We start from the raw sequence: 27,778 nt of genomic DNA on the forward strand, positions 1-27,778 counted from the left end.
AATGAGTACTTGCTCTTGATAGTTAACTTGTTCAACTATCTATAATCGATGCACATTCTAAATGTGCCATATTTTTTCTTAATAAACAATACAGGTGCCCCCTAAGGTGACACACTAGGCCTGATATAGCCTTTATCCAATAACTCTTGTAGCTGAATTTTCAGTTCCAAAATCTCAGATGGACTCATCCGTTAGGGTGCTCTAGACACTGGGGATGCACCGGGTACCAAATCAATGTTAAATTCTATGTCCTTGTGTGGTGGTAAGCTAGGAATCTCTTCCGGAAAAACATCTTAGAAATCCTTAATGATGGCAGAGTATCTAAGGATTGCTCTTGCCTATGATGGCTACCCTCTTCCACATGAATAATAATAATTGACAACCTTTTCACGCACTCCTTTTTATTTGCACGATTGAGATTTTTCGTACTGATATGGGCTAGGGCACCCCTTGAATAATCTGTGTTTGACCTTTCAGATTCACACAACTCACTATTTTTTCTAAGAAATTTATTATTGCTTTGTGTTTCTCAAGCCAATCCATACATATTAGCATGTCATAGGACCCTAAGGGAAGAACATTTAGATTTACGATGGTCAAATATCCATTTAAGTCTAGAAGGAATTGTCTTACTTGGATGTTTACTCTACTCTTGGTTCCAGTTCCCAGTTGTACCGGCCATGTAGTTTTACATTTCTCAGTTTTAAGTTCACATTTTTCCACCATGTGAGGTCCAATATAACTTAAACTATCCCCGGGATCAATTAAAATAGAAACATGTTGGTTGGAGAGAGTACATTCAATCTCAATTATGGTTGATAAATGTTCCACTTGTCTGTCCTCCCTGGACACAATCCTTTCCTCAAGTAGATGCACCCCTTTAGCCTCTTCCCACTAGAGAATAACCTTACCTTGCAGTTAGTAAATGGCCAAGTTGGCCTTCAAGTTTCTCTCGTACTCGTAAACATAAAAGTATTTGATCATGTTTAGTAACCATCACTAGTACAAAATGGCTAATTAGTTGCTAAAAAAGAGACTAAAATTTGCGTATAAATGACTATTTTTCAGTCGGTGACCAATAGTAGCTAATTTACAGTATCTTATAACGCGACCAACTTTTAGTCATTTTTATCTTAGTCATTTATTGGTTGTCTAAATTTTATTATCTAGTAGTATATTTAGTCATAAATTTGGTCATTAATTTAGTCATTAATTGCCACAATTAATGACCAAATATACAACAAAATATATTACTAAATGATCACCCGAGAAAACCAACTAATGACTAAAGAAATATAACCAAAATGTTGGTTTTGTTATAGGATATTGTAAATTAGCTACTAATAATCATATATATGCAAATTTTAGTCATCATTTGAAACTAATTAATGGCCAAAGAAATATGACTAAATTTTGGTCGCGTTATAAGACACTGTAAATTAGCTACTAATAGTCATATATATGCAAAATTTAGTCGTCATTTGTAATCACAAATTTATCATTTGCAGTAGTCATTTATCTTTTTTTGTAGTTTCATATTCATTATATATATGAATAATTTAGTTGTTTATAGTCGTTTCATTTACTTTCATTAACAACCATTACAAGAAACTAATTTAGTCATATATTCATTTTATTTGTGATCATCATTAACATGGAAAATTTTAAGAACCCCCCTAAATTTATATGTATAATAAATTGGTGAATCCCCATGATACATAGGAAAAATGGAAGGAAATTTTATCAATAATATAATATGTATATATAATTTTTTTGGCGAATCTCTCACCAAAGTATATTATCTTGTAAAATCATGGCGAATCTTTCACTGAATTATAAAATCTTGTAAGATCTTAGCAAATCTTTCACTGAATTATAAAATCTTGTAAGATCTTGGCAAATTTTTCACTAAATAATAAAACATTGTGAAGTCTTGGCGAATTTTTTGTTAAAGTATGAAACCATATATGATAATAGGGAAACATATTCATTAAACTATAATATACTAACTTACATGTTTGGAAAAAATAAACATAATTTTCTCTTCCTACAAACAATGTTGCAAGCTTCAGTGGGTGTGTTTGTCAAGGTTCTTACTATACACTCTTGCATATCCCTCTATTAGTTTTGATAATATTCCACCACAAAGTTCTTGTATGTGTTGATCTTGACCACCACTTTTGTCAAGGTAGGAGAGATCAATCTTTTCTCTACCACTTCTTTCAAGCTATGAGAGTTTAATGTTTGCTCAAATCATGGCATAAAAACACCTATTGAGTTTAAATATTTTGTTTACTAACAAGACATAAAGACTTTCTATTACTGAGAACTTTAGATCACAAAACTCCAACATTGCATATAGCATGTGCATATGTAAAGACAATATTTTGACAAAATATGAATGCTTTTCTAGAAAAGGGTAGGATATCTCAAAATTCAAACAACTACAAAGAAAGGCATAGAGTCACAAAGATCCATTCTCAATGATATAGTGTAACTGTGCAATTTTGCATGTTGAAATGCATCTAGTACACAACTTGTGGCTCAAAATTAGTGTAATCCAAAGAAATCAAATCCATGGGTGGCATCAAATAAGCTATTGTTAATTTTGACACAAAAACAACTATAAGAGTAATTCTTTGGAGATTCTTCACAAAGGTAGGAGCTTGGCTTTCTCCAATTGCTATTATCTTCTGGTTGATGTCTACCATCATGTCAAGTTTCTTTTTGAATTCTAGATTCTCAACATCCAAGACAGCTGGAAAAATCCTTGTTGTAGTTCAGTTTGTCTGCATCAGTCAGAAAAATACATTGCTAAAATCCATCACACACAAAAAATCACTACAACTCAATTTTAGACACAAAATGGCTTCTAAGTATTGCAATCTATATGAAACTTCTAACCCACCTTAGTTATAACATGCATATCGAACTCTTTTATGTTCAGTCCAATGCCTTCATAAAATATTGTCCTCTGGCAATCATTCAGGTACATCGTCACATATACCTACAAAAGGAAAGCAAGTGTACCTAAAAGAAATCATTCACACGGAATAAGAAACAATAAAGCATCCAATAAATATTGAATGAAAATAGCAGACATCATATTGCCTAGATCTAGGGATGTTATATTTGATGAGGATGTTGCATTTTGGAAGTCCAAGGGTTCACACTTAGACCCTGATGATGAAATTCAAACTGCTCCAAAGAATGTGGAACCAAGGCCCCAGAAACTTGTATCTATGAATGAAGCTCCACATGAAAAAGGCATTGATCATGAAATTGTTGAATCTACAGAAGCTCCTGTTTGTCGAGACAAGAAAGAGACCTGCTTGGTTAAAGAAAACATTGAAGGAAGCTAAAGGTCATGTTGATGCTCGTGAAACTTTCAGGGAAAGCAAGAAGCCTTAAAAGCACTCTAGTTATACAACCTTGATGCGCAAGATCATTGAGTCTGATCCATCCCCCTATGAGGAAGCTATTGAAGAGAAAGTATGGAAAGAGTTGATGACTGAAGAATATCAATCTATATTGAAGAATGATGTTTGGAAGATCGTGCCTATGTTGGCATTATGATACAGGTGTTGTCCTTCATGGCAACTCACATATATGATGAATGATAGAAACTCACAGTGCAACAGGTTAACAGGGATTACAAATCAGACTCTATAGATTGAAGAAAGAGAATGGTTTAAGAAGTATATGCTGGTTCACTTTGTCCAAGCAGTGTACACATGCAGGTTAACAGAATAAAAGGAGAGTATACATATGCACACACTTTCATAGAAGGAAAAGCTTGTATGGGATGGAAAATCAAGGTTTTGGTCCAAGGCATTAGTCCGAGGTTTTTGGTCTGAGTTATTGGTTCAAGGTTTTGGTTTGAGGTATTGGTTCAAGGTTTTGATCCGAGGTTTTTGGTTTGAGGTATTGGTCTGAGGTATTGAAAAAGGATCTAAGTATATAAGGAGGAGAAGATCAAAGGGCTAAGTGTAAGAAATGGATATCTTATGAAGAGTTAGAACAAAAGAAAATATGCATGTTATGGGTTTCTGGTGCTTTCCTTGATCTAAACTAAGCATGAACCTAGTGGTTAATGATGGATGAGATCTAATGATGGATCAGGATCATAAGACCTGAAATTGAGTTATCACTATGTGGTATGATCCTGGATAATCTAGATCTGATTGCTAACGCATGTTTTATTCTGTAAATGTTATGATCTGGGTATGACTGAAGTCTGGAATAGCTGTGAAGTTTTAAGTTAGTATTTGCAGATCTATATGCTAGTTCGCCTTGGTGAAGGCGTGTATACATGCTGGTTCGGTACTTCGAAGTAGCGTATACATTATGAAATATGATGTTTGAAGTTGCAGTTGGTTCTAGTTGTTGATGCAGAGTTTTGGGTTTTGCTTTGTGTTCTGGTGATAGTGTTCTGAATGTTCAGATTGATTAATTGTGATTTTCTTCAATGTTGCTTATGGGTTTTCAGTGATTGGTTGTATTGCAGTGGAGATTGATTTTTAGCTTCAATGTTGCTGATGGGTCCAGTATGAAAATTTGATGAAATGTGGCCCTTAGATTTTGTTGTTGTTTACCAAGAGTATCCAGTCTAAAAATTAATGAAACGTTGTCCCTAGAGGAAGAGAGAAGGTCGTAGCCTTCTGTAGGCCGGTGCCTACGTATTGGTAAACATATCAGCCATTATAAGAGCCAGGGGGTTGGATCTCCCTTCCAATAGTAGTTGGAGAACGAGTGAAGGTCGAAACCTTCTGTAGGCCGGCGCCTATGTACTAGTAAACATATCAGCTAGTACAAGAGCTAGGGGGTGTAGCTCCCTTCTAGTAGAAGCTATAGAACGAGAGAAGGTTGTAGCCTTCTGCAGGTGGGTGCATGCGTACTAGTATGAGTTTGCACCAGTACAAGATTTTAAACAGTTTTTTCTTATATTAAAAGAAGACAGACACGACAACAGCAGGTGGTTTTTTGTCCCGCATTGGGTTTCCACCTTAAATCTTGGTGTTCATGTGTGTTGCTTATGTGTGATGGTTTATTCTATTATTACTGCACATGGTTACTATTTAAATGGTTAACAAAGTATTGATGCACTGATTAAAGATCAACATATGATGAATTAAATGAAACATAAGTTCACTGGATATACGATGGTTGCCTTAAAGATAGTTGCGTGCATACGCGAGTTCCCTTCATTGAAGTAGCATATATAAATCTGAGTATGAAATGAAAAATTTATTGATTTCATAAATATTGATTCATTCCCACCCCCCCCCCCCCCCCCCCCCCTCTCAGTATTATTCCCAATAGCCTAGACCTGAAGGAAGTATGTTGTATCTTAAAAATGGATCTACAATATAAAACATGTTGCTGACGGAAGTGTCAAAAAATACAAGACTAGATTCGTGGCTCGTGGATTCTTTCATAAAGAGGGAGAAGATTATGAAGACACCTTTGCTCTCGTTACGAGGTATGCATCTAGTAGATCTGTTATTTCTCTTGCATCTATTTCATATTGGAAGTTGCATCAAATGGATGTCAAAACAACTTTTATGAATGGGTTCATTGATGAAGAAGTCTATATTAGACAACCTCAAAGGTTTGAGGTCCATAATAGAGAGACACATCTTTGTAAGTTGAAAAAGGCCTTGTATGGCCTGAAGCAAGCTCCTTGTGCATGGTAGACCCACATTGATGGTTGTCTATTGAGTCTTGGCTTCAAGAATAGCATTGTTGATCCAAATTTATATTTCGAGGTTGTTGAAGGTGAACCCTTGATATCACTATTGTATGTAGACAATTTGTTCTTGACAGGAGCCAAAGTATTGATTATTCAGTGCAAGAGGGAGTTGGTTTCTAGATTTGAGATGAAGGATCTTAGCCTCATGCATTACTATTTGGGATTGGAAATTTGGAAAAAAACATATAGGATCTTTGTGGATCAAGGAAAATACATTGTTTTGATTCTTCAGAGATTTTTCATGATGAACTGCAAGTCCATGGACACTCCTATGGTTACAAACTTGAAGAAGATCTAGGACAGTGACTCAGAGTTTTTTGATCCTACTGTGTATCGCAAATTGATTGGTTCGTTGAATTATCTTGTGAACATCAAACTTGATATTTGTTGTGCAGTGAATACATTGAGCCAATTCTTAGTGGACCCTCGTCATGTACACTAGGTTGCAACAAAACACATATTGAGGTACTTGTGTGGTACCATTGAGTATGGTCTGAAGTATGCTTCTAATGGTGAATGGAAACTATATGGTTTCACTGATGTTGATTGGGTTGGTAGCTCTAATGATAGAAAGAGCACCTTTGGATATTGTTTTAGCCTGGGCTCCGCTATGGTTTCATGGTCTAGCAGAAAATAGACCTCTATTGCTCTGAGTGTTATTGAAGATGAATACATTGTCACTAATGCTGCAATAAATTTCAACCCAAATGTGAGGAACAAAAGGAGTACCATACAAATTATGTAGACTTTTTTTGCCAATAAATAAAATAGAGAACTCAACATCCATCACACCATAACATTATTTGTTGATTCTTATAATGGGAAAGCACATAAATTCAAACAAAATGCATATCCCAACATGGTTCATTGCTATAAACTATAAATGGTACCAATTCTTGCAAGCCTATGTGAGATGATGAATGTAACAATAAAATCTTAGAATCCCAATTGATTGCAAATGTGTCATGTATACATGGAATATGTGCACGTGTAGAAGTATCTTAGTGAACACACTTTATGAAACTGTGTAATTGGCCCAATACTTGGGCCCTTGAGAAGTATGGAATATTGCTTTCCAGGCTATATAAAAGATCCATAGTCACACCATATAAAGAAGTACTGTAATAGCTTCCATACAAGTTATCAATATTTTTCAACCCAAAATTCTTGTGATGAACAAAAAGAGAGTCATATATAATTTCCAATAAATAAGAGATCATTACATAGTTTCCAATAAATAAGAGATCATTACATAATTTCCAATAAATAAAATGGCAAACTCAACATCCAACACATCATAACACAATTTGTTAATGCTAATGTTGAGAAAGCACATAAATTCAGACAAATTCAACTTCCAACATTATTCATCACTATAATCTACACATGGAACCAAATCTTACCAACTTGGTTATCGTCACTGAAGCCCAACCTAAAATTTAATAAAGGACACTTCTGAGGCTGTGAGCACATCATATCTCTAACTAATATTTTCAGTGCCAACACCAAGTAATGGAAGCTGGCTAGCAAACGACTCAACCTTCTTTTTGAGATCAAAAATGTTATTTCATAGCTGGAAATTGTCTGACTTAATAAATTCTATAAAATATTTTAAGTTTGTACTTTGCACAGATCCCTTAGCCTTAATGGCTATCTGCACCCCCTCGTGGATAAAATCTGCAACCTTAATAAAGTCATCCTCAGTAAGCCCACGGGTCGTTAATGTTGGAGTACCTATGCGAATACCACCAGAAACCATAGCACTTTTATCACCTGAAAATGTAAGGTCTGAAAGTAAGCTATATCATCCCATGGAGCAAGGAAAATCAATGACTCCCTTACATCTAAATATACAAAGCAAAAATTCATGTAACTTGGTAAAGAATTCTTGTTGAGTGTGATAGAAGCAGCATCCAAAACATTCTCTACTCTTGCACCATCAATGCCCTGTCCAAGACCATTAATATATACCATGTTGCATTCAACCAACTAAATCCAATAGAAATCAATATACAAGTAGGTTGTTTACTCCAACATATGAATAGAGGATCCTTACCAAGGGCCTCAAACCAACTAGAACTAGGTGATTGTCACTACCACCAGACACCAAATTGTAACCCAAATCCATTAGTCTCTTTGCAAGGGCTCGACAATTTGCTACAATATGCTCAAAATATTTTACCTCGACAATTTGCTAAAAGTATTTTACCTCTGATCATAAACAAAATCCATTCACAAAAGAATTCACATGCATGAATTTTATAGAAGCTTAGACATGTGAGAGTGCTACACCTGTACTTGATAAGCCTTGAACTCTGTAGTTACAACCTACTTTAAACAAACAACCAACCCTCCTACGGTATGGTTATGTGGTCCTTCCGAGAAAGCCACAAATTATTTCATGTATCTTTTAGAAATGCAATGATACAAAAAAACTATATATCTAATATTATGATATTAGTCAGTAGGAGAACAATATGGATGATGGAGGAAAGGAAGGAGAACTCAGATTGACCTGTAACATTGGATAAACTGCATTGTTGATGGATGTATCTAGGTCGACCCCTAATCCTTCTTCCTCCGTGAAGAATATCATGCTTCCCCAAGGACCTCATAAAGACTAAAAATCATAACCCTCCAATCCAAAAATATTTTAGAATGAAAAATATCAAAAAGATAAAAATGAAAAGAAAAAAGTAAAACAATTGACAAACAATTCAAGGAACATAATGAGTTTCACCAAAGCTTTGATCTAGTAGTGATAAGAAATATAAATAACATAAACGAATGAAACAAGAGATTGAATCAAAGAACATGGAAGAGAATCAAAAGGAAAATCTACACCTCTTAACTCTAGAATCATTACTCCTATGATGGGAATGGAATATTTATTTTAGTTCTTCACCGTTTCTTGAACATTAATGGGATTCTTTTTCTTCTACAAGGGGGGTTGGAATGGCACAAATAGATAGCATTAAGATAGATAAAAAACAAAATCCATATAACATAGTGAAATTGTTAATTGAAAGGGTGAAGTGCAGAGCAAATTAATAGCATCAACTCACCTTGTGCGTTGTAGTTGTTACTACATCATAAAAGTCAAATGGACTGGCCATTACAGAAGCAACGATGAGACCACTTATGCATTCCATGTCCATCATTAAGTATGCCCCAACTGTATCAGAAATATTTGAAAACCACAAAATTTTTAGTACTAAAATGCATAAAAAATCCAGCATTACATACTAAAAGAACATATTAATAAATTCTGCTAGAGTAAACATTATTGGAAAGAGAATTTTTTGAAAGGACTGCAATTATAATATATCTATAAATACCCATCTTCAATACACGCCTCATGTGAGGGTAATCAATGTGTCAGGGATATGCACTAGCAACAACAATGATAAGCTTGGGCCTAAAAAGGGTGGCAGTATTCTCAAGCATCTCATAGTCAATGAATCCTATAACCCAAGAAAACAAATACAACCATTAACAGTTTGAACACTTCCCAAAAAGACTAGTTCAATATTTTTCAATCATGGAATTGTATCCCTCCTAATTATTATTAGACTAGAAATGTGAGCTCACCTGTGGACTCATCTAGACGGTATGGCATTGATTTAAAGTAAATTGATGGAACAGATACTCACTTTTTTGTTGTCATGAATCCATGAGACAGATGCCTTCCATGTGGTGATTCAAAACCCTAAATGTTGCAAAGAATTTTTTCACATGTTACATGCCTAAATAGGAATGATAATCTTATCAAAGGACGTTCGTAGTTCAGAACTATACACACCATAATGTGATCATGTGGTTGGCGAAGAATTGTATAAACAAAAAAATTAGTTGGGGATCTAGATAATGGTTGAACATTAAGAACCCATGTACTGTTGGCAAGATGGAATGCTTCTAGGGCCCTTTGCTAGCAAAGCCTCTCACTTTGGTCAATGAATTCATTTCCAGCATAGTATCTGCATGGCATAAATCCCAACCCAACACAGTAGTCAATAAATATAGAAAAGTGTCCAAAAATTGTATCCTTCATTGTGATAACAGATACTCATGCAACAACTACATGTCTCAACACTATAACGTTAAACCTAGAAACCATTACACACATGTCAAACATTCAAACTAAAAAGTACAGGTCCAAAAGCTAAGAGAAACTGAGTTTAACAAGAAAAAAAAGACCAAGTGGCAAGAAGAAACTGCCAAGCAGCTCAAACACAATCACAATCATGACGGTGCCATTCTTCACATTCCAAGTTATAACTTCAGGTGCTTACCTCTTACCAGGGATTCCTTCTGAATACTTGTTCATTAGACATGATCCACCAACTTCCATCACCGCCCAGGATGTAAAATTCTCAAAAGCAATAAGTTCCAAGCCTCGAAATTTCCGCTGCTTTTCTTGCTCAATTATCACATTCATTTTAGGATCGATCTCACTCAGAGGAGGATCTACAAAGATCTATTTTCCCTCTGCATGGAGTAATTTACAAACTAGATAAATAAATCACAATAAATTTAGTACCCTCAGTAACTGAGGCACGGTTTGACAGGACCATTAATTGTATTATTGAGGTCTACAATTTCTATTTGCTGGCATCCCAGGGGAATCCGGATCAAGAAGACATAAATAAGGAGAATAAGCTCCCCAACTCCAGTCACTTAGCGCTCCAGTTTCGCTTTTCAGATTCTGATGGACAAAACGCAGTCATGGCCACCTCTGCTGGTATATATTGACTCCAATAATCACAATTTAAAATTAGAATTGACTTGATGGCTTTTATTTTCTATTCAGGATTCATCCGTATTAAATAGATAAATCAAAATGTATAAATTATTATGGGATTTTATTTTCATAGCTGTTATATATCCATGTCCTTTGAATTTACATAAAAACATTTTATTATTTAAAAAAGAAGAAGTTGTTTGTCCCAAATTTTATACAACCGGTACAAAATTGTAAAATATGTGAGAGGAGTAGAATTCTTCTCAGGTGCAGGGTTCGAATCCCTTAGATTAACATTTCTCGAGTTCAAATCTATTAGATTAAGGTTTCCACACAATATTTTGCTATGGACATTTTCTACGCAACATTTTCTAGGAAACAGAAAGTGCAAAGCATAGGATGCAAGAAATCTGAATGAGTAAAATAGCTCTAATAGCAAAAGAAACTGCTTTTCTACAGCTGTGGATCTATTGAAAAAGCATGAAGTGGTAGCGATAATAGGACCACAAACATCGCAAGAAGCCGGGTTCGTGATAGATCTGTGTACTGCTTCAAAGGTGCCAATGATTTCATTATCTGTAACAGATCCCCTGCTCTCTGCCCACCGGTCCCCATATTTCACCCGCTTGCCTCATAGCGACGCTATTCAGGCCGACGCTATTGCAGCGCTGGTCGAGTACTACGGCTGGAGAAAAGTCGTGGCCGTCTACGCCGACAACGATTACGGCACTGGCATGCTGCCCTTCTTGACCGATTCTCTCAGGAACGTGGGATGCGAAATCGCTTACCGATCGGGCATTCCAGCGAATGCAAATAGAAGTGCTACGAGAGCGAAGCTTTCCGAGCTGAAGGACATGCAGACGGGAGTTTTCGTTGTTCACATGACTTCGAACCTGGGCGCTGTTTTCTTCTTAGAAGCTCAGAACATGGGAATGATGAGCAGTGCATATGCATGGATTATTACAGAGGGGTTGAGCGCTGTTCTCGACGTCATGAACAAATCAAGCATAGCATCCATGGAAGGCGTTCTGGGAACCAAAAGTTATATTCTAAACTCTACACAGTTGCATAATTTTGATGGTAGGTGGAAGCAACGGTTCATAGCCGAGAATCCCACTAAAGGAAAGCTGGCAAAGCTCAACATATACAGTTACTATGCCTACGATGCCGTTTGGATGATCGCTCAGGCTATCAAACGTTTTGGTAATGCCGAATTTACTTTCTGTTGAAGTATTAATTCCAACTGCAGCGACTGTATTTACTCCACGAAAACCGTCAGTCTTCCATCGCACCGCTTTTCACAAGTTGGTGGTATTTTCTCAAACAGCTCCGATCACATTCACTGCTTGATGCGTGTCCACAGCAACTTTTCCAAAACCGCTTTTCAGCGGAGCGTAAACTTCAGCAGAAATGGGCCGCGCGATATGGTTGACAACCGTCGGATTAAATCAACAGTTGATACAACCCTGCAAGTTCAACCATACCATCAGATTAAATCAACGGTTGATACAACCCTGCAACAATGAACTTGCGTGAAGTTTTATTTTGACCGCTAGTTTCTCCGTAAAAGTAATTAATGTAAATTTAATGTGATAGGTAAAAGTCGGTAAAGTTTTTGAAGTTTGTTTTTTTTATTACTCACGGGAGTATGGCATAGGATATAGTATTTTTGTTATGTTGTTTTTTGTTGTTAATGAAATGCAAGGGAAGCACATATAGCTGCGCGTAGGTGAAACACACAGAGCAGTGTGAATGTAAGGGTTGTTCGTCACACAGTAGTGTGAATGTAAGGGTTGTTCGTTGAGAAAATGAAAGGTAATGCGCAACAGCGCTAATGTGTTTTTTTTTGGGTTGAATATGCAATGTAATGAAATGAGAGCAGCAGCAGTTCGCGAATGAAAGTTTTTTTTTATGCAGCAGTGTGAAAATTTGTAACCAGAGACAGAGTAATTTTCAGGGAGACAGTGAAGTTTTTTTTTTTTTACTGCATCTAAAGCAGTGTTTGTGAAATCCCTATGTGAGAGGAAGAATATTGTATCAGTAGTTTTATTAATGAATAGAAATCCTTTATGTGTGTGGTAAAACTCTGTTCTCCAGCAAACAAATTTTTTTGCTTCCCTATGCAAAAACAGAGCATTTTATCTGTTCAGATTTTTGTTTGAAATTACCAGAAATTTCCAACATGGTATCAGAGCTTGTCCAGGCTCTTTGAAGGTGTCAAAGAAGCTGAAGGAAGGATTTTTTTTGCTGCAGCATCTTCTCCAGCGAAGTGAAGACTTAGTAAAAAATCCAAGGTATTTCACAAGCTAGTTTTTTTTGTGTTGCGGTTGAAGACAGTCAGTGATTTTTAAATACACAGTCAAGTATTTTGAAGCATAGTTTAGAGTGCAAGAATGGCTGGCTCCAGCACCAGCATCAGCACCAGCACTAGCTTCAGCACCAGCACTAGCATGGGTATCTGTAATACCCAACTCCCACAATTTAATGGGAAAAACTATGACTATTGGGCAATAACCATGAGAGCCCTGTTTGCTTCTCAAGATTTATGGGAATTTGTTGAGGATGGTTTTGAAGAACCAGCAGATGAAAATGAGTTTAATAATTTAACTCAGGCAGAGAAAGAACGGTTGAAGAGCTATAAGAAGAAGGATTCTAAAGCCCTCCTCTTCTTATATCAAGCAGTGCATGAGAGTGTGTTTCCAAGGATAGCAGTAGCCAAGACATCCAAAGAAGCATGGAAAACTCTAAAGATAGCCTATCAAGGCATGGAGAAAGTGAAGACAACAAAAATATAGTTGCTGACGAGAGATTTTGAGAATCTATGCATGAAGGAGTCAGATAATATTGACTCATTCTTCACACAGGTGATTGGTCTGGTCACACAGATAAGGTCTCATGGAGAGATTCTTGAAGAAAGGAGGATTGTGGAGAAACTATTGAGGATCCTACCCTCAAGGTTCGATGTGATTGTCACCACCATAGAAGAGACAAAGGATCTCACAAACTTTTCAGTTGATGAACTACATGTATCACTGATAACACATGAGCAGAGATTGAGTAGAAATGAAAACTCATCTCTAGAACATGCCTTCAAGACCCAGATGTCCTTTGGAAGAGGAAGAGGTCAAGGTAGAGGAAACAAGAAAGGAAGAGGCAGAAGCCAAAACAGAGGTGGAAGAAACAGTCCAGCAAATGCTCAAGGAAGAGGCAGCAATCCAAATCAGAACCAAGGCCAAGGCAATAGCCAATAAAGTGGACAACATCATGCTCAAGGACAAAGGTACGAAAAATCCAATGTCCAATGTTACTATTGTAAAAAATATGGGCATTATACAAATGAATGTAGGAAGAAGCAGCATGATATGAATAATAGATCTAGTGCAAATTTCACTAGAGAAAATATCAGCCAAGATAATTTATTGTTAGCTTGTAATATGGTTGAAACAAAGAGTGATGATATATGGTTTCTAGACTCTGGTTGCAGTAACCATATGACAGGGAACATAGCCCTGTTTTCTAAGTTAGATCAGAGTGTGAAGTCAAAAGTCACACTTGGGACTAATAGTAAAGTTTCTGTTATGGGAAAAGGAGAAGTAAATATCTTAACAAAGAAAGGTGAAAAGAAAACCATAGCAGATGTTTATTATGTTCCTGGAATGAAATGTAACCTCTTAAGTATTGGACAGCTTGTTCAAAAGGGTTACAATGTTTTCTTTGTGAATGATATATGCACCATCATGGATAGAGCACCCAGCAAACATTGTATTGCTGAAGTGAAGATGACAAGGAACAGGATGTTCCCTCTCAGGATAAAAGCAGTTTTAAAAGATGGAGTAGAAATAGCAGCAGTTACACAAGAGGCTTTCCAAAGCGAACCAAAGGATGAAAATTGGTTGTGGCACTTGAGATTTGGACATCTCAACTTTGGAGGTCTTAACTTGTTGAATAGAAAAGGAATGGTAAGAGGATTACCATTGATAGAGAAACCAGACAACCTTTGTGAAGGTTGTATCTTGGGGAAACAACATAGAGAAAGTTTTCCATCAGGGAAAAGCATAAGGGCAAAAGAACCCTTAGAGATTGTCCACTTAGATTTATGTGGACCGATGCAAACTCCATCACTTGCAGGCAGCCACTATATACTAACATTCATTGATGATTTTACTAGAAAAACTTGGGTTTATTTCCTTAAGAACAAAAGTGAAGTGTTTGAAAGATTCTGCAATTTCAAGGCACTTGTAGAAAACCAAAGTGGGCTGCATATCAAAGTTTTAAGAACTAATAGAGGAGGTGGGTATATCTCTAAAGAATTTCTACGTTTTTGTAGAGAAAATGGAGTTCATAAGCAGTTTACCACTAGGTAAACTCCGCAGCAAAATGGAGTTGCCGAAAGGAAGAATAGGCCAATCATGGATATGGCGAGGAGCATGTTAAAGGAAAAACATTTGCCAAATGATTATTGGGCTGAAGCTGTACACTGTGCAGCGTACATTTTGAATAGATGCCCTATAAAAGCAGTCATGAACAGAGTGCCGGAAGAATCATGGAGTGGGAGAAAGCAAGGAGTCACCCACATGAAAGTTTTTGGATGTGTGGCTTATGCACACGTTCCAAATCAGCTAAGGAAGAAGTTGGACAACAAAGGGGAGAAATGTATATTCATTGGATACAGTGAGGAATCCAAAGCTTACAGGTTGTATAACCCATCCACCAAGAAACTTATTGTGAGTAGATATGTTCAGTTCATTGAGGAGGAAGCTTGGGATGGAAGCATAGAGAAAATAGTGAATGTTAAAATCTCTTTGTCACATGATGAAGACAATGAGGAGATGGCTGAAATACATCCCCAAACAACAGCGCCAACACAAGCGCAACAAGGGACACCCTTGAGGAGAAATGAACGTGCTTCTCCAAGCACATCACAAGGAGGAAATTCAAGTGCTTCTTCAAGTACTTGCACACCAAATGAAAGAGGTATGAAGTTCAAAAATTTAAGTGATATTTATGAACAAGAGGCAGAAAATGAAGGTATGAATTCTTTGTTTGCTTTATATTGTCATGTTGATGACCCTATTCATTTCGAAGAAGCAATTAAAGATAGGAAATGGATAGAAGCTATGGATGAGGAGATCAATGCCATAGAAAAAAACAAGACATGGGATTTAGTTGAACTATCAAAAAGAAAGGAAGTCATTGGAGTTAAGTGGGTCTACAAGACCAAGAGTAATGATGAAGGCAAAATAGAAAGACAGAAGGCAAGACTTGTTGTCAAAGGATACAAGCAGCAGTATGGGAGTGACTATGAGGAAACTTTTGCACCGGTTGCTAGAATGGAAACTGTGAAAGCAGTGTTGTCCATAACAGCACAAAACAAGTGGAAAGTTTACCAAATGGATGTGAAGTCAGCATTCCTAAATGGAGTGTTAATGGAAGAGGTTTACATTGAACAACCTCTATGCTATAAAAAGAAAGGCCAAGAGCACAAAGTGTGGAGATTGAAGAAAGCTCTTTATGGGCTGAAGCAAGCACCAAGAGCGTGGTACAGTAGGATAGATTCCTATCTACTGGAAAATGGATTTGAAAAGTGTGAGGGAGAACCCACCTCTACATCAAAGAAAAGGATGGTAAAATTCTAATTGTTGTGTTATATGTTGATGATATTATCTTCACAGGTAATGATGAATATCTCATTGAAAATTTCAAAGCAGTCATGAAAGAGGAATTTGAAATGACTGACATGGGTTGGCTGAGATACTTCTTAGGAATAAAAGTAGAACAAAGTGAAAATGAGATTTTTATCTCACAAGCAAAATATGTTAATGAAGTGTTGGAAAGATTTAACATGCAGGACAACAAGGCAGTGATCACTCTCACAGTGATGGGATTAAAACTCAGCAAGGAGGACAGCAGCAAGGATTTTGATCCTAGGTTGTACAAGAGCATAGTTGGCAGCCTCATGTATTTGACTGCAACTAGGCCAGATATAATGCATGCTGTTAGTTTAATCTTCAGATTCATGGAGAGGCCAAAAGAAGCACATTGGTAAGCAGAAAAAAGGATTTTGAGGTATGTTAAAGGTACAAAAAGATTTGACATTTTATATCCTACTTCAGAATGTTCATATTTAATTGGATACACTGATAGTGATTGGGCTGGAAGTGTAGATGATCGGAAAAGCACATCCGGTTATGTTTTTCACATGGGTTCAGGAGATATTTCATGGGCTTCTAAAAAACACCCTATTGTAGCGTTGTCTACAGCAGAGGCAGAATGTGTGGCAGCTACAGCAGCAGCATGTCAAGCAGTTTGGATGAGAAGAATGTTAAGGAGCTTATGCCAAGAACAAACAAAAGGAACTGTGATTTTTGTGACAATAGCTCAGCTATTGCATTATCCAAGAATTCGGTGTTTCATAAGAAAACGAAACACATTGACACAAAGTTTCATTACATCAGAGAATTGGTAAACAATGGAGAAATTGTTCTACAACACTGCAGAACTCAGGAACAGGTTGCAGACATTCTGACCAAGCCATTGGGATAGCAAAGTTTTGAGTTTTTGAGGAAATGTCTGGGTATGACTGATAACCCGGCAGTTGAAATTAAAGGGGAGTGTTGAAGTATTAATTCCAACTGCAGTGACTATATTTACTCCAGGAAAACCGTCAGTCTTCCATCGCACCAGTTTTCACAAGTTGGTGGTATTTTCTCAAACGGCTTCGATCACATTCACTCCCTGACGCGTGTCCACAGAAACGTTTCCAAAACCGCTTTTCATCGGAGCGTAAACTTCAGCAGAAATGGGTCGCACGATATGGTTGACAACCGTCGAATTAAATCAACAGTTGATACAAGCCTGCAACAATGAACTTGCGTGAAGTGAAAGTTTTGTTTTGACTGCCAGTTTCTCAGTAAAAGTAATTAATGTAAATTTAATGTGATAGGTAAAAGTTGGTAAAGTTTTTTAAGTTTATTTTTTTTATTACTCACGGGAGTATGGCATAGGATATAGTATTTTTGTTATGTTGTTTTTTGTTGTTAATGAAATGCAAGGGAAGCACATATAGCTGCGCGCAGGTGAAACACACACAGCAGTGTGAATGTAAGGGTTGTTCGTTGAGAAAACGAAAGGCAATGCGAAGCAGCGCTAATGTAATTTTTTCTGTGTTGAATATGCAATGTAATGAAATGAGAGCAGTAGCAGCTCGCGAATGAAAGTTTTTTTTAACACAGCAATGTGAAAATTTGTAACTAGAGACAGAGTAATTTTCAGGGAGACAGTGAATTTTTTTTAGTGCATCTGAAGCAGTGTTTGTGAAATCCCTCTGTGAAAGGTAGAATATTGTATCAGCAGTTTTATTAATGAATAGAAATCCTGTATGTGTGTGGTAAAACTCTGTTCTCCATCAAACAATTTTTTTTTGCTTCCCTGTGCAAAAACAGAGCATTTTCTCTGCTCAGATTTTTGTTTGAAATTACCAGAAATTTCCAACAGTTTCTCGCAATCCCCAATTAACCCAAATGAGTCGTTCAATTCACAGCTGTCGAATCTTCCAATTTTCAAACAAGGGGAACGATTGCTACACCTACTCAAAAACACCAATTTCAGAGGTTTAAGTGGGCAATTGGAAATAAGTGAAGGGGAGGTTACAGGTGCCACATATGAAATACTCAACGTCTTGGGCAAAGGCAAGGGCTACCGCCGAGTTGGGTACTGGAGATCAAATGGAATTTCTAATTCCTCAGGGGCCAGTGAGCTTGAAAATGTTACTTGGCCAGGAGGATCCACAGACCCACCCCGCGGGTGGGCAACGCCTACCAAGCCGTTGAGAATTGCGGTCCCAATTAAAGATGGATTCCAGGAGTTTTTCCGTGTCGAGAAAAATGCAACCGACGGGCTAGTAGTCTCTCAGGATAAGCCCGGTTTTGTAATTGAAACATTTACAGTCATTCTCAAAAACCTTTCATATAATGTTACGCCCTATTTCATTCCTTACAATCAAAACGGGTTAGAATTGTTGGAAATTTCTGGTAATTTCAAACACAAATTAACTAAATACAGAGTCAATGCTCTGTTTTTCTCCTCAGGATCTTTTGCACAGGGAAGCTAACATGTTTTCTAAGAACAAAGATTTTTCACACCCATAAATCTTTTATACTCATTAATAAAATGCCTGATACATATTTCTTCCTCTTTCTTAGAGGGATTCACCAAGAAATTTCACCAAAAACAAATTACTCTGCCTCTTTTACAAATAATTTTACACTGCTGTGTAAAATCTTCATTCACTGCTATGTGAAAATTTTTTACATTCATTGCTGTAAAAATAAAAATTCCTTACATAGGTTTACTGCTGTAAAATAAAAAAAACTTTTCACATTCACTTTTGAGTGAAATTTTTCATTACATTCCTGGGTTTTCACATTACATATTAAAAAAAAATTACATTTGCATTCCCATTCGTTTCAACAAACTGCAAGCACCTGTAAAAGGGAATCCCAAAATTTTTATTTGCTGCCGCAAGTCTTTCTCCTTTTCCACACTGCTGTGCTCCCCTGGTTTTTCATTCTTCGCTGCTGCGAACACTTTCTCCTTTCATCCCGTGTTACAATGCAATACAATACAAAGTCAACACCTAAAACAAAACTATATCGCATATATTTTTATGTGTTAATACATGCCGTATGAAAACATAAAGTTTTTACCTAAAACTATGACACATTCATTTAATGCATTAAAGTTAAAACCATTCGGTAAAACCAAAAAGGTTCAGGCAGCTTGAAAGAGATCCTGGTCCGTTGACTTAATCGGACGAATTTCGCAAGCTTAAGCCACACAACTCAAACGATGTTTAATGGCCGGGGGATTGGTGGTTTTCGAATCGTACACAGGACGCGTGTCACTTGGTCGGGGTGTTCGGAGGCCCTCTAACAAAAACAACTTTTGCCAATAGGTGGTGCAATATAAACTTGCGGTTTTGCTGGAATTGATTGACGCACAGGTGAAATTAATGTTTCAACACTCCCCTTTAATTTCAGTCGCTGGGTTATCAGTCATACCCAAACATTTCCTCAAAAATTCAAAGCTTTTCTGGTCCAATAGCTTGGTCAGTATGTCTGCAACCTGTTCCTGAGTCCTCCAATGTTGTAAGACAATTTCTCCATTGTTCACCAATTCCTTGATGTAATGAAACCTTGTGTCAATGTGTTTCGTTCTCTTATGAAACACTGAATTCTTTGATAATGCAATAGCTGAGCTATTGTCACAAAAAATCACTGTTGCTTTTGCCTGCTCTTGGCCTAAGCTCCTCAACATTCTTCTCATCCAAATTGCTTGACATGCTACTGCTGTAGCTGCCACATATTCTGCCTCTGCTGTAGACAACGCCACGATAGGTTGTTTCTTAGAAGCCCATGAAATGGCTCCTAAACCCATGTGAAAAACATAACCGAAAGTACTTTTCCGATCATCTACATTTCCAACCCAATCACTATCAGTGTATCCAATTAAATCTGAACATTCTGAGACAGTGTATAAAATACCAAACCTTTTTGTACCTTTAACATACCTCAGAATTCTTTTTGCTGCCTGCCAGTGTGCTTCTCTTGGCCTCTCCATGAATATGGAAATTAAAATAACAACAAACATTATATCTGACCTAGTTGCAGTTAAATACATAAGGCTGCCAACTATGCTTTTATACAAGCTAGGATCAAAATCCTTGTTGTTGTCCTCTTTGCTGAGTTTTAATCCCATTACTGTGGAAGTGATTGCTGCCTTTCACTCTTGCATATTAAATCTGCCTAACACTTCATTTACATATTTTGCCTGTGAGATAAAAATTCCATTTTCACTTTGATCTACTTCTATTCCTAAGAAGTATCTCAGCAAACCCATGTCAGTCATTTCAAATTCTTCTTTCATGATTGCTTTAAAATTTTCAATGAGATAAACATCATTGCCTGTGAAAATAACATCATCAACATACAACACAACAATTAGCAATTTACCCTTCTTTTCTTTGATGTAGACGGTGGGTTCTCCCTCACATTTGTCGAATCCATTTTCCAGTAGATAGGAATCTATCCTACTGTACCACGCTCTTGGCGCTTGCTTCAGCCCATAAAGAGATTTCTTCAATCTGCACACTTTGTGCTCTTGGCCTTTCTTTTCATAGCCTGGAGGTTGCTCAATATAAACCTCTTCCATTAACACTCCATTCAGGAATGCTGACTTCACGTCCATTTGGTAAACTTTCCACTTGTTTTGAGCTGCTATGGACAACACTGCTCTCACAGTTTCCATTCTTGCAACCGGTGCAAAAGTCTCCTCATAGTCTCTCCCATACTGCTGCTTGTATCCTTTGACAAGCAATCTTGCCTTGTGCCTTTCTATCTTTCCTTCAGCATTACTCTTGGTCTTGTAGACCCATTTAACTCCAATGACTTCTTTACCTTTTGGTAGTTCAACCAAATCCCATGTCTTGTTTCTTTCTATGGCATTAATCTCCTCATCCATAGCTTCTATCCATTTCCTATCCTTAATTGCTTCTTCGAAATGAATAGGGTCATCAACATGACAATACAAAGCAAATAGAGAATTCATTCCTTCATCATAAATATCACTTAAATTTCTGAATTTCTTACCTCTTTCATTTGGTGTGCAAGTGCTTGAAGACTCACTTGAAGTTCCTCCTTGTGGTGTGCTTGGAGAAGCACTTTCATTTCTCATCAAGGGTGTCTCTTGCTATCCTTGTGTTGGCGCTGCTGTTTGTGGATGTATTTCAGCCATCTCCTCATCATCTTCATCGTGAGACAAACAGTTTTTAACATTCACTGTTTTCTCTATGCTTCCATCCCAAGCTTCCTCCTCAATGAACTGAACATCTCTACTCACAAAAAAATTCTTGGTAGATGGGATATACAATCTGTAAGCTTTGGATTCCTCACTGTATCCAATAAAAATACATTTCTCCCCTTTGTTGTCCAACTTCCTTCTTAGCTGATCTGGAATGTGTGCATAGGCCACACATCCAAAAAATTTCATGTGGGTGACTCCTTGATTTCTCCCACTCCATGCTTCTTCCGGCACTCTATTCATCACTGCTTTTGTAGGACACCTATTCAAAATGTATACTGCACAATGTACAGCTTCAACCCAATAATCATTTGGCAAATGCTTTGCTTTCAACATGCTCCTTGCCATATCCATGATGGTCCTGTTCTTCCTTTCAGCAACTCCATTTTGTTGCGGGGTGTACCTAGCTGTAAATTGCTTACGAATTCCATTTTCTCTACAAATCCGTAGGAATTCCTTGGAGATATACTCACCTCCTCTATCTGTTCTCAAAACTTTGATATGCAGCCCGCTTTGGTTTTCCACAAGTGCTTTGAAATTCTGAAATTTTTCAAACATTTCACTTTTGTTCTTCAAGAAATAAACCCATGTTTTTCTGGTGAAATCATCAATGAATGTTAGAAAATATTAGCTGCCTGCTAATGATGGAGTTTGCATTGGTCCACATAAGGCTGAGTGGCAATCTCTAACGGTGCTTTTGCCCTTATGCTTTTACCTGAAGGAAAGCTTTCTCTGTGTTGTTTCCCCAAGATACAACCTTCACAAAGGCTGTCCGATTTCTCTATCAATGGTAATCCTCTTACTATTCCTTTTCTATTCAACAAATTAAGACCTCCAAAGTTGAGATGTCCAAATCTCAAGTGCCACAACCAATTTTCATCCTTTGGTATGCTTTGGAAGGGCTCTTGGGTAATTGCTGCAATTAATTCTTTGTTTTTCAAATCTGTCTTTATTCTGAGAGGGAACATCCTGTTCTTTGTCATCTTCACTTCAGCAATACATCGTTTGCTGGGTGCTCTATCCATGATGGTGCATACATCATTCTCAAAGAAAACATTGTAACCCTTTTGAACAAGCTGTCCAATACTTAAGAGGTTACATCTCATTCCAGGAACATAATAGACATCTGCTATGGTTTTCTTTTCACCTTTCTTTGTAAATATTTTTACTTCTCCTTTTCCCATAACAGAAATTTTACTATCAGTCCCAAGTGTGACTTGTGATTTCACATTTTGATCTAAAGCAGAAAACAGGGCTATGTTTCCTGTCATATGGTTACTACAACCGGAATCTAGAAACCATATATCATCACTGTTTGTTTCAGCCATATTACAAGCTAAAAGCACATTATCTTGGCTGATATTTTCTCTAGTGATATTTGCATTAGATCTATTACTCATATCATGTTGTTTCTTCCTACATTCATTTGCATAATGCCCATATTTTTTACAATAATAACATTGGACATTGGATTTTTCATACCTTTGTCCTTGAGCATGATGTTGTCCTCTTTGTTGGCTGCTACCTTGGCCTTGGTTCTGATTTGAATTGCTGCCCCTTCCTTGAGCATTTGCTGGATTGTTCCTTCCACCTCTGTTTTGGCTTCTGCCTCTTCCTCTCTTGTTTCCTCTGCCTTGACCTCTTCCTCTTCCAAAGGACATCTGGGTCTTGAAGGCTTGCTCTAGAGATGAGTTTTCATTTCTACTCAACCTCTGCTCATGTGTTATCAGTGATGCATGAAGTTCATCAACTGAAAAGTTTGAGAGATCCTTTGTCTCTTCTATGGTGGTGACAATCACATGGAACCTTGAGGGTAGGACTCTCAATATTTTCTCCACAATCCTCCTTTCTTCAAGAGTCTCTCCATGAGTCCTTATCTGTGTGACCAGACCAATTACATGTGTGAAGAATGAGTCAATATTGTCTGACTCCTTCATGCACAGGTTCTCAAAATCTTTCCTCAGCAACTGTAGTTTTGTTGTCTTCACTTTCTCCATGCCTTGATAGGCTGTCTTGAGAGTTTTCCATGCTTCTTTGGATGTTTTGGCTGCTGCTATCATTGGAAACACACTCTCATGCACTGACTGATATAAAAATACAAGGGATTTTGAATCCTTCTTCCTATTACTCTTCAACAAATCTTTCCCTGCCTGAGTTAACCTATTAAACTCATTTTCATCTGCTAGTTCTTCAAAGCCATCTTCAACTAGTTCCCATAAATCTTGTGAGGAAAACAGGGCTCTCATGGTTATTGCCCAATAGTCATAGTTTTTCCCATTAAACTGTGGGAGCTGGGTATTAAAAATACCTATGCTAGTGCTGGAGCCAGCCATTCCTTGCACTCTCAGCTATGCTTCAAATATTTGACTGTGTATTTAAAATACTGATTGTTTCTTCAGCAGTAACAAAAAAAACTTTGAGGAATACCTGGATTCTTTTGCCTGAGACTTCACTTTGCTGGAGAGGATTTACTGATGCAACAAAAGGAACCTTCCTTCAACTTCTTGAACACCTTCAAAGAGCCTGGATCTGCTCTGATACCATGTTGGAAATTTCTGGTAATTTCAAACACAAATTAACTGAATACAGAGTCAATGCTCTGTTTTTCTCCTCAGGATCTTTTGCACAGGGAAGCTAACATGTTTTCTGAGAACAGATATTTTTCACACCCATAAATCTTTTATATTCATTAATAAAATGCCTGATACATATTTCTTCCTCTTTCTCAGAGGGATTCACCAAGAACTTTCACCAAAAACAAATTACTCTGCCTCTTTTACAAATAATTTTACACTGCTGTGTAAAATCTTCATTCACTGCTATGTGAAATTTTTTTACATTCACTGCTGTAAAAATAAAAATTCCTTACATAGGTTTACTGCTGTAAAATAAAAAAAACTTTTCACATTCACTTTTGAGTGAAATTTTTCATTACATTCCTGGGTTTTCACATTACATGTTAAAAAAAAATTACATTTGCATTCCCATTCGTTTCAACAAACTGCAAGCACCTGTAAAAGGGAATCCCAAAATTTTATTTGCTGTGGCAAGTCTTTCTCCTTTTCCACACTGTTGTGCTCCCTTGGTTTTTCATTCTTCGCTGCTGCGAACACTTTCTCCTTTCATCCCGTGTTACAATGCAATACAATACAAAGTCAACACCTAAAACAAAACTCGCAACACCTAAAACAAAACACTTTCTCCTTTCATCCCGTGTTACAATGCAATACAATACAAAGTCAACACCTAAAACAAAACTCGCAACACCTAAAACAAAACTCGCATATATTTCTATGTGTTAATACATGCTGTATGAAAACATAAAGTTTTTTATCTAAAACTATGACACATTCATTTAATGCATTAAAGTTAAAACCATTCGGTAAAACCAAAAAGGTTCAGGCAGGTTGAAAGAGATCCTGGTCTGTTGACTTAATCAGACGAATTTCGCAAGCTTAAGCCACACAACTCAAACGATGTTTAATGGCCGGGGATTGGTGGTTTTCAAATCGTACACAGGACGCGTGTCAGTTGGTCGGGGTGTTCGGAGGCCCTCTGACAAAAACAACTTTTGCCAATAGGTGGTGCGATATAAACTGGCGGTTTTGCTGGAATTGATTGACGCGCAGGTGAAATTAATGTTTCAACAAGAATTGCGGGGTTACTATGATGACCTAATCCAGCAAGTCTCCTTATCAAAGGTCAGCTGTTAAAAACTTTCTTCCTCTCTTTCTCCATTATCTAGTTCCAGGTATATAAGTGCCTCTTTTTTTCAACCAATTTAATTTGGAGTTTTTTCTTTAATGTCGTGATTAGGAGTTCGATGCAGCTGTGGGGGATTTTACCATCCTTGCAAACCGCAGCGTATATGTGGATTTCACTCAGCTCTATTTTGAGTCAGGGCTGGTGATGGTAGTGCCAATAAAGGCCGCTAATCCGAGCAATGCTTGGACATTTCTCCGTCCTTTTACAGGAGCCATGTGGGGTACAACCAGAGCATTCTTCGTGTTTACAGGATTAGTTGTTTCGTTGCTTGAACATAAGGTCAACGATACTTTCAGAGGAAAGCCCACAGAACAAGTTACAACCTTTCTATGGTAATCATCTCTTTCCAATTTATTTCCATGGTTAATGCATTTTCGTTTATGATTTTTCAAATTAAATGTTAAAAAACTATGTTGATATCTTTGGTGTTAACTAATGTTTGCAGGTTCTCATTTTCCACGCTCTTTTTCTCTGAGAGTAAGTGTGTTCTTTACCTTCAATTTTTATTATATCATTAATGCTTTGATGAATTTCTTGCCCCAAAGTAAGTAGATCCCACATTAAAAATGTACTGTATATTAGACATTGAACTACTACATTGACATTTCATAGGATTAAAATTGTAATCGTTTTATTAATGATTCAAAGAAGTGCAAATGGTTCGTATTATACAGGAGAGAAAGTTGTTAGCAGTTTGGCTCGAGGAGTCATAATAATCTGGCTTTTCGTAGTTGTGATACTGCAATCTAGCTACACAGCAAACCTCACAGCAATATTAACAGCCCAACAAATGCAACCCACCATTCAAGAGGCGGACACTCTGAAATCCAGTGGACTGCCCGTGGGTTACCAGGCGGGATCTTTTGTAGGTGAATACCTGGTAGAGCACCTGGGGATAGATCGCAACAAGCTCCAGGCGTATTCATCACCACAAGAATATGCAAACGCACTGTCAAACGAATCAGTGGCTGCCATTTTTGACGAAATCCCTTATATTTGCATTTTCCTGTCTCAACAAAGGGGCTTCACAATAGTTGGAGAGACATATAGAACCGGGGGCTTAGGGTTCGTATGTTTCCACGACATTCATTTTATTTATTGCTACTAGGGTTAAGACTTGTAAAATTGCACTCGTTTTTGCCATTTGGTGTTCGAAATATTCAGCGAGTTTGTTTGTTTTTTTTACAGGCATTTCCGAAGAGATCTCCGCTCGTATCGGACATGTCAACGTCGGTGTTGGAGGTTGCAGAGGGCCCAGAAAGTCAGGAAATTCGGAAGAAATATTTCAATAACATTACAGACTGCAGCAGCGGAGGGCCGCAAGAAAATTCGAATAGGCTAAGCATGAAGAGTTTCTGGGGCCTCTTCCTCATTACGGGCTCCGCTTCAGCGATGGGTCTGCTCATATATTTGGGCCGTCTCCTTTACAAATATGTTCACCATCGCCTTCCACAGGAGCAACAGCACTTCCCGTCCACCAGACATTTAATCTCAAGCCGCTTGAAAAGCTTCTTCAATTACATGGATGAGAAGAAGGAATCCGACAACTCTGTGGAAACCAGTAATAACGAAAATCTTCCGAAGTCCCCCAATTTTGGTACCGGTATTTCTACTCCGCCGGCATGGGAAAGTCCAGTAAGCGTAAACACCGGCGGTCACATTGAACAAGAAGGTGGCTATGAATACACCGGTGGTCACATAGAAGGAGGCGGAAGATAGCGGTGGTCACATTGAAGGAGGCGGCGCCGCAACCACCGATGAAGGTCCCATAGAAGAAGACGACGACTATGAAGACACCACCTCCTCCGCCTTGTCGTCGCGCTCTTCTTCATTCCTTTGGCTAACAGGGGCAACATCTTAATGGTCAGGATCTTAACGCTTAATAATCAAGGTTCTTATCATATTTGTGCTTAAAAACCTTTAGCTTAATCACGTCAGAAATTTGTAAAATTTCTGGATACCAGTCTGGTAGAATATTCGTTGGCTGTTCAATAATCACAGCTGTAACTTCTAAATTTGGTTTATATTATATTTTTTTATCAGTAATTCATAATTGTCAAACTAGGGTTGGGATCATTATGTAGCTGTTATGTCTTAATGCACTTTTTTATTTATGAGGAAAAATATCCTAATTATAATATCGGGTTGGCAGTCATTATAAAGCATATTTTCACACACTACAATGTTTTTTATATTTTGGATTATTAATTTATTTCTTTAGATTTAAAAATGATAAATTTATAACCAATCTAATTTATATATTAAACCATTTCAATTTATAATATTAATTGATATAAGAGTTCGTAGTATAATTTATGATATTAATTGTTATAAGAGTGGTAGAATATTTGTTGGGTATTCAGTAATCACAATTATAACTTGTAAAAGTGGTTTGTATATTACTTCTCTGTTAGATATTGGCCTCTCATCTTTGGAAACTTACTAAGACCAAATTTCATATGGGTTTTCGGATTTCTATGTAATGTTGTTTCATAAATTCTCTTTTAAAATATGTTATATTTATATAAAGTGAATATTGCTTTGGAATTGGAATTATAGTATATAATCGAAATAGTTATAATGAAAATTAAGAAAAAGAATTAATGAATTTTATTCATAAAAAATATAATTATATGTGATAAATTTTATATGGCTGAAATAAT

The 27,778-nt window shown here is 37.1% G+C and overlaps 1 protein-coding gene and 1 pseudogene across 1 annotated transcript; one reads left to right on the top strand and one right to left on the bottom strand.

The window, feature by feature from the left end:
• Positions 1–7,232: 7,232 nt before the first annotated feature.
• Positions 7,233–10,190, bottom strand: LOC149138059 (serine hydroxymethyltransferase 3, chloroplastic-like; annotated as a pseudogene).
• A 287-nt stretch (positions 10,191–10,477) lies between these two features.
• On the top strand, positions 10,478–26,834 carry LOC149138060 (glutamate receptor 2.7-like). The gene is made up of 8 exons (XM_089450228.1): positions 10,478–10,493; positions 10,953–11,696; positions 18,134–18,420; positions 24,980–25,051; positions 25,167–25,447; positions 25,561–25,592; positions 25,790–26,184; positions 26,304–26,834. The coding sequence occupies exons 1-8, from the start codon at positions 10,478–10,480 to the stop codon at positions 26,832–26,834; spliced, it is 2,358 nt and encodes a 785-aa protein (XP_089306354.1).
• The last annotated feature ends 944 nt before the right edge of the window (positions 26,835–27,778 follow it).

Source organism: Pinus tabuliformis, chromosome X (assembly GCF_031772625.1).
Source record: "Pinus tabuliformis cultivar Carrire ecotype Pingquan chromosome X, CPIR1, whole genome shotgun sequence".
In the NCBI taxonomy this organism is placed as follows: domain Eukaryota; kingdom Viridiplantae; phylum Streptophyta; class Pinopsida; order Pinales; family Pinaceae; genus Pinus; species Pinus tabuliformis.

Coding starts and splice junctions, on each gene's coding strand:
- LOC149138060 (XM_089450228.1), top strand. Junction 11,697..18,133: donor TCAGGCTATCAAACGTTTTG/GTAATGCCGAAT, acceptor AAATAAGTGAAG/GGGAGGTTACAGGTGCCACA. Junction 25,593..25,789: donor CACGCTCTTTTTCTCTGAGA/GTAAGTGTGTTC, acceptor CGTATTATACAG/GAGAGAAAGTTGTTAGCAGT.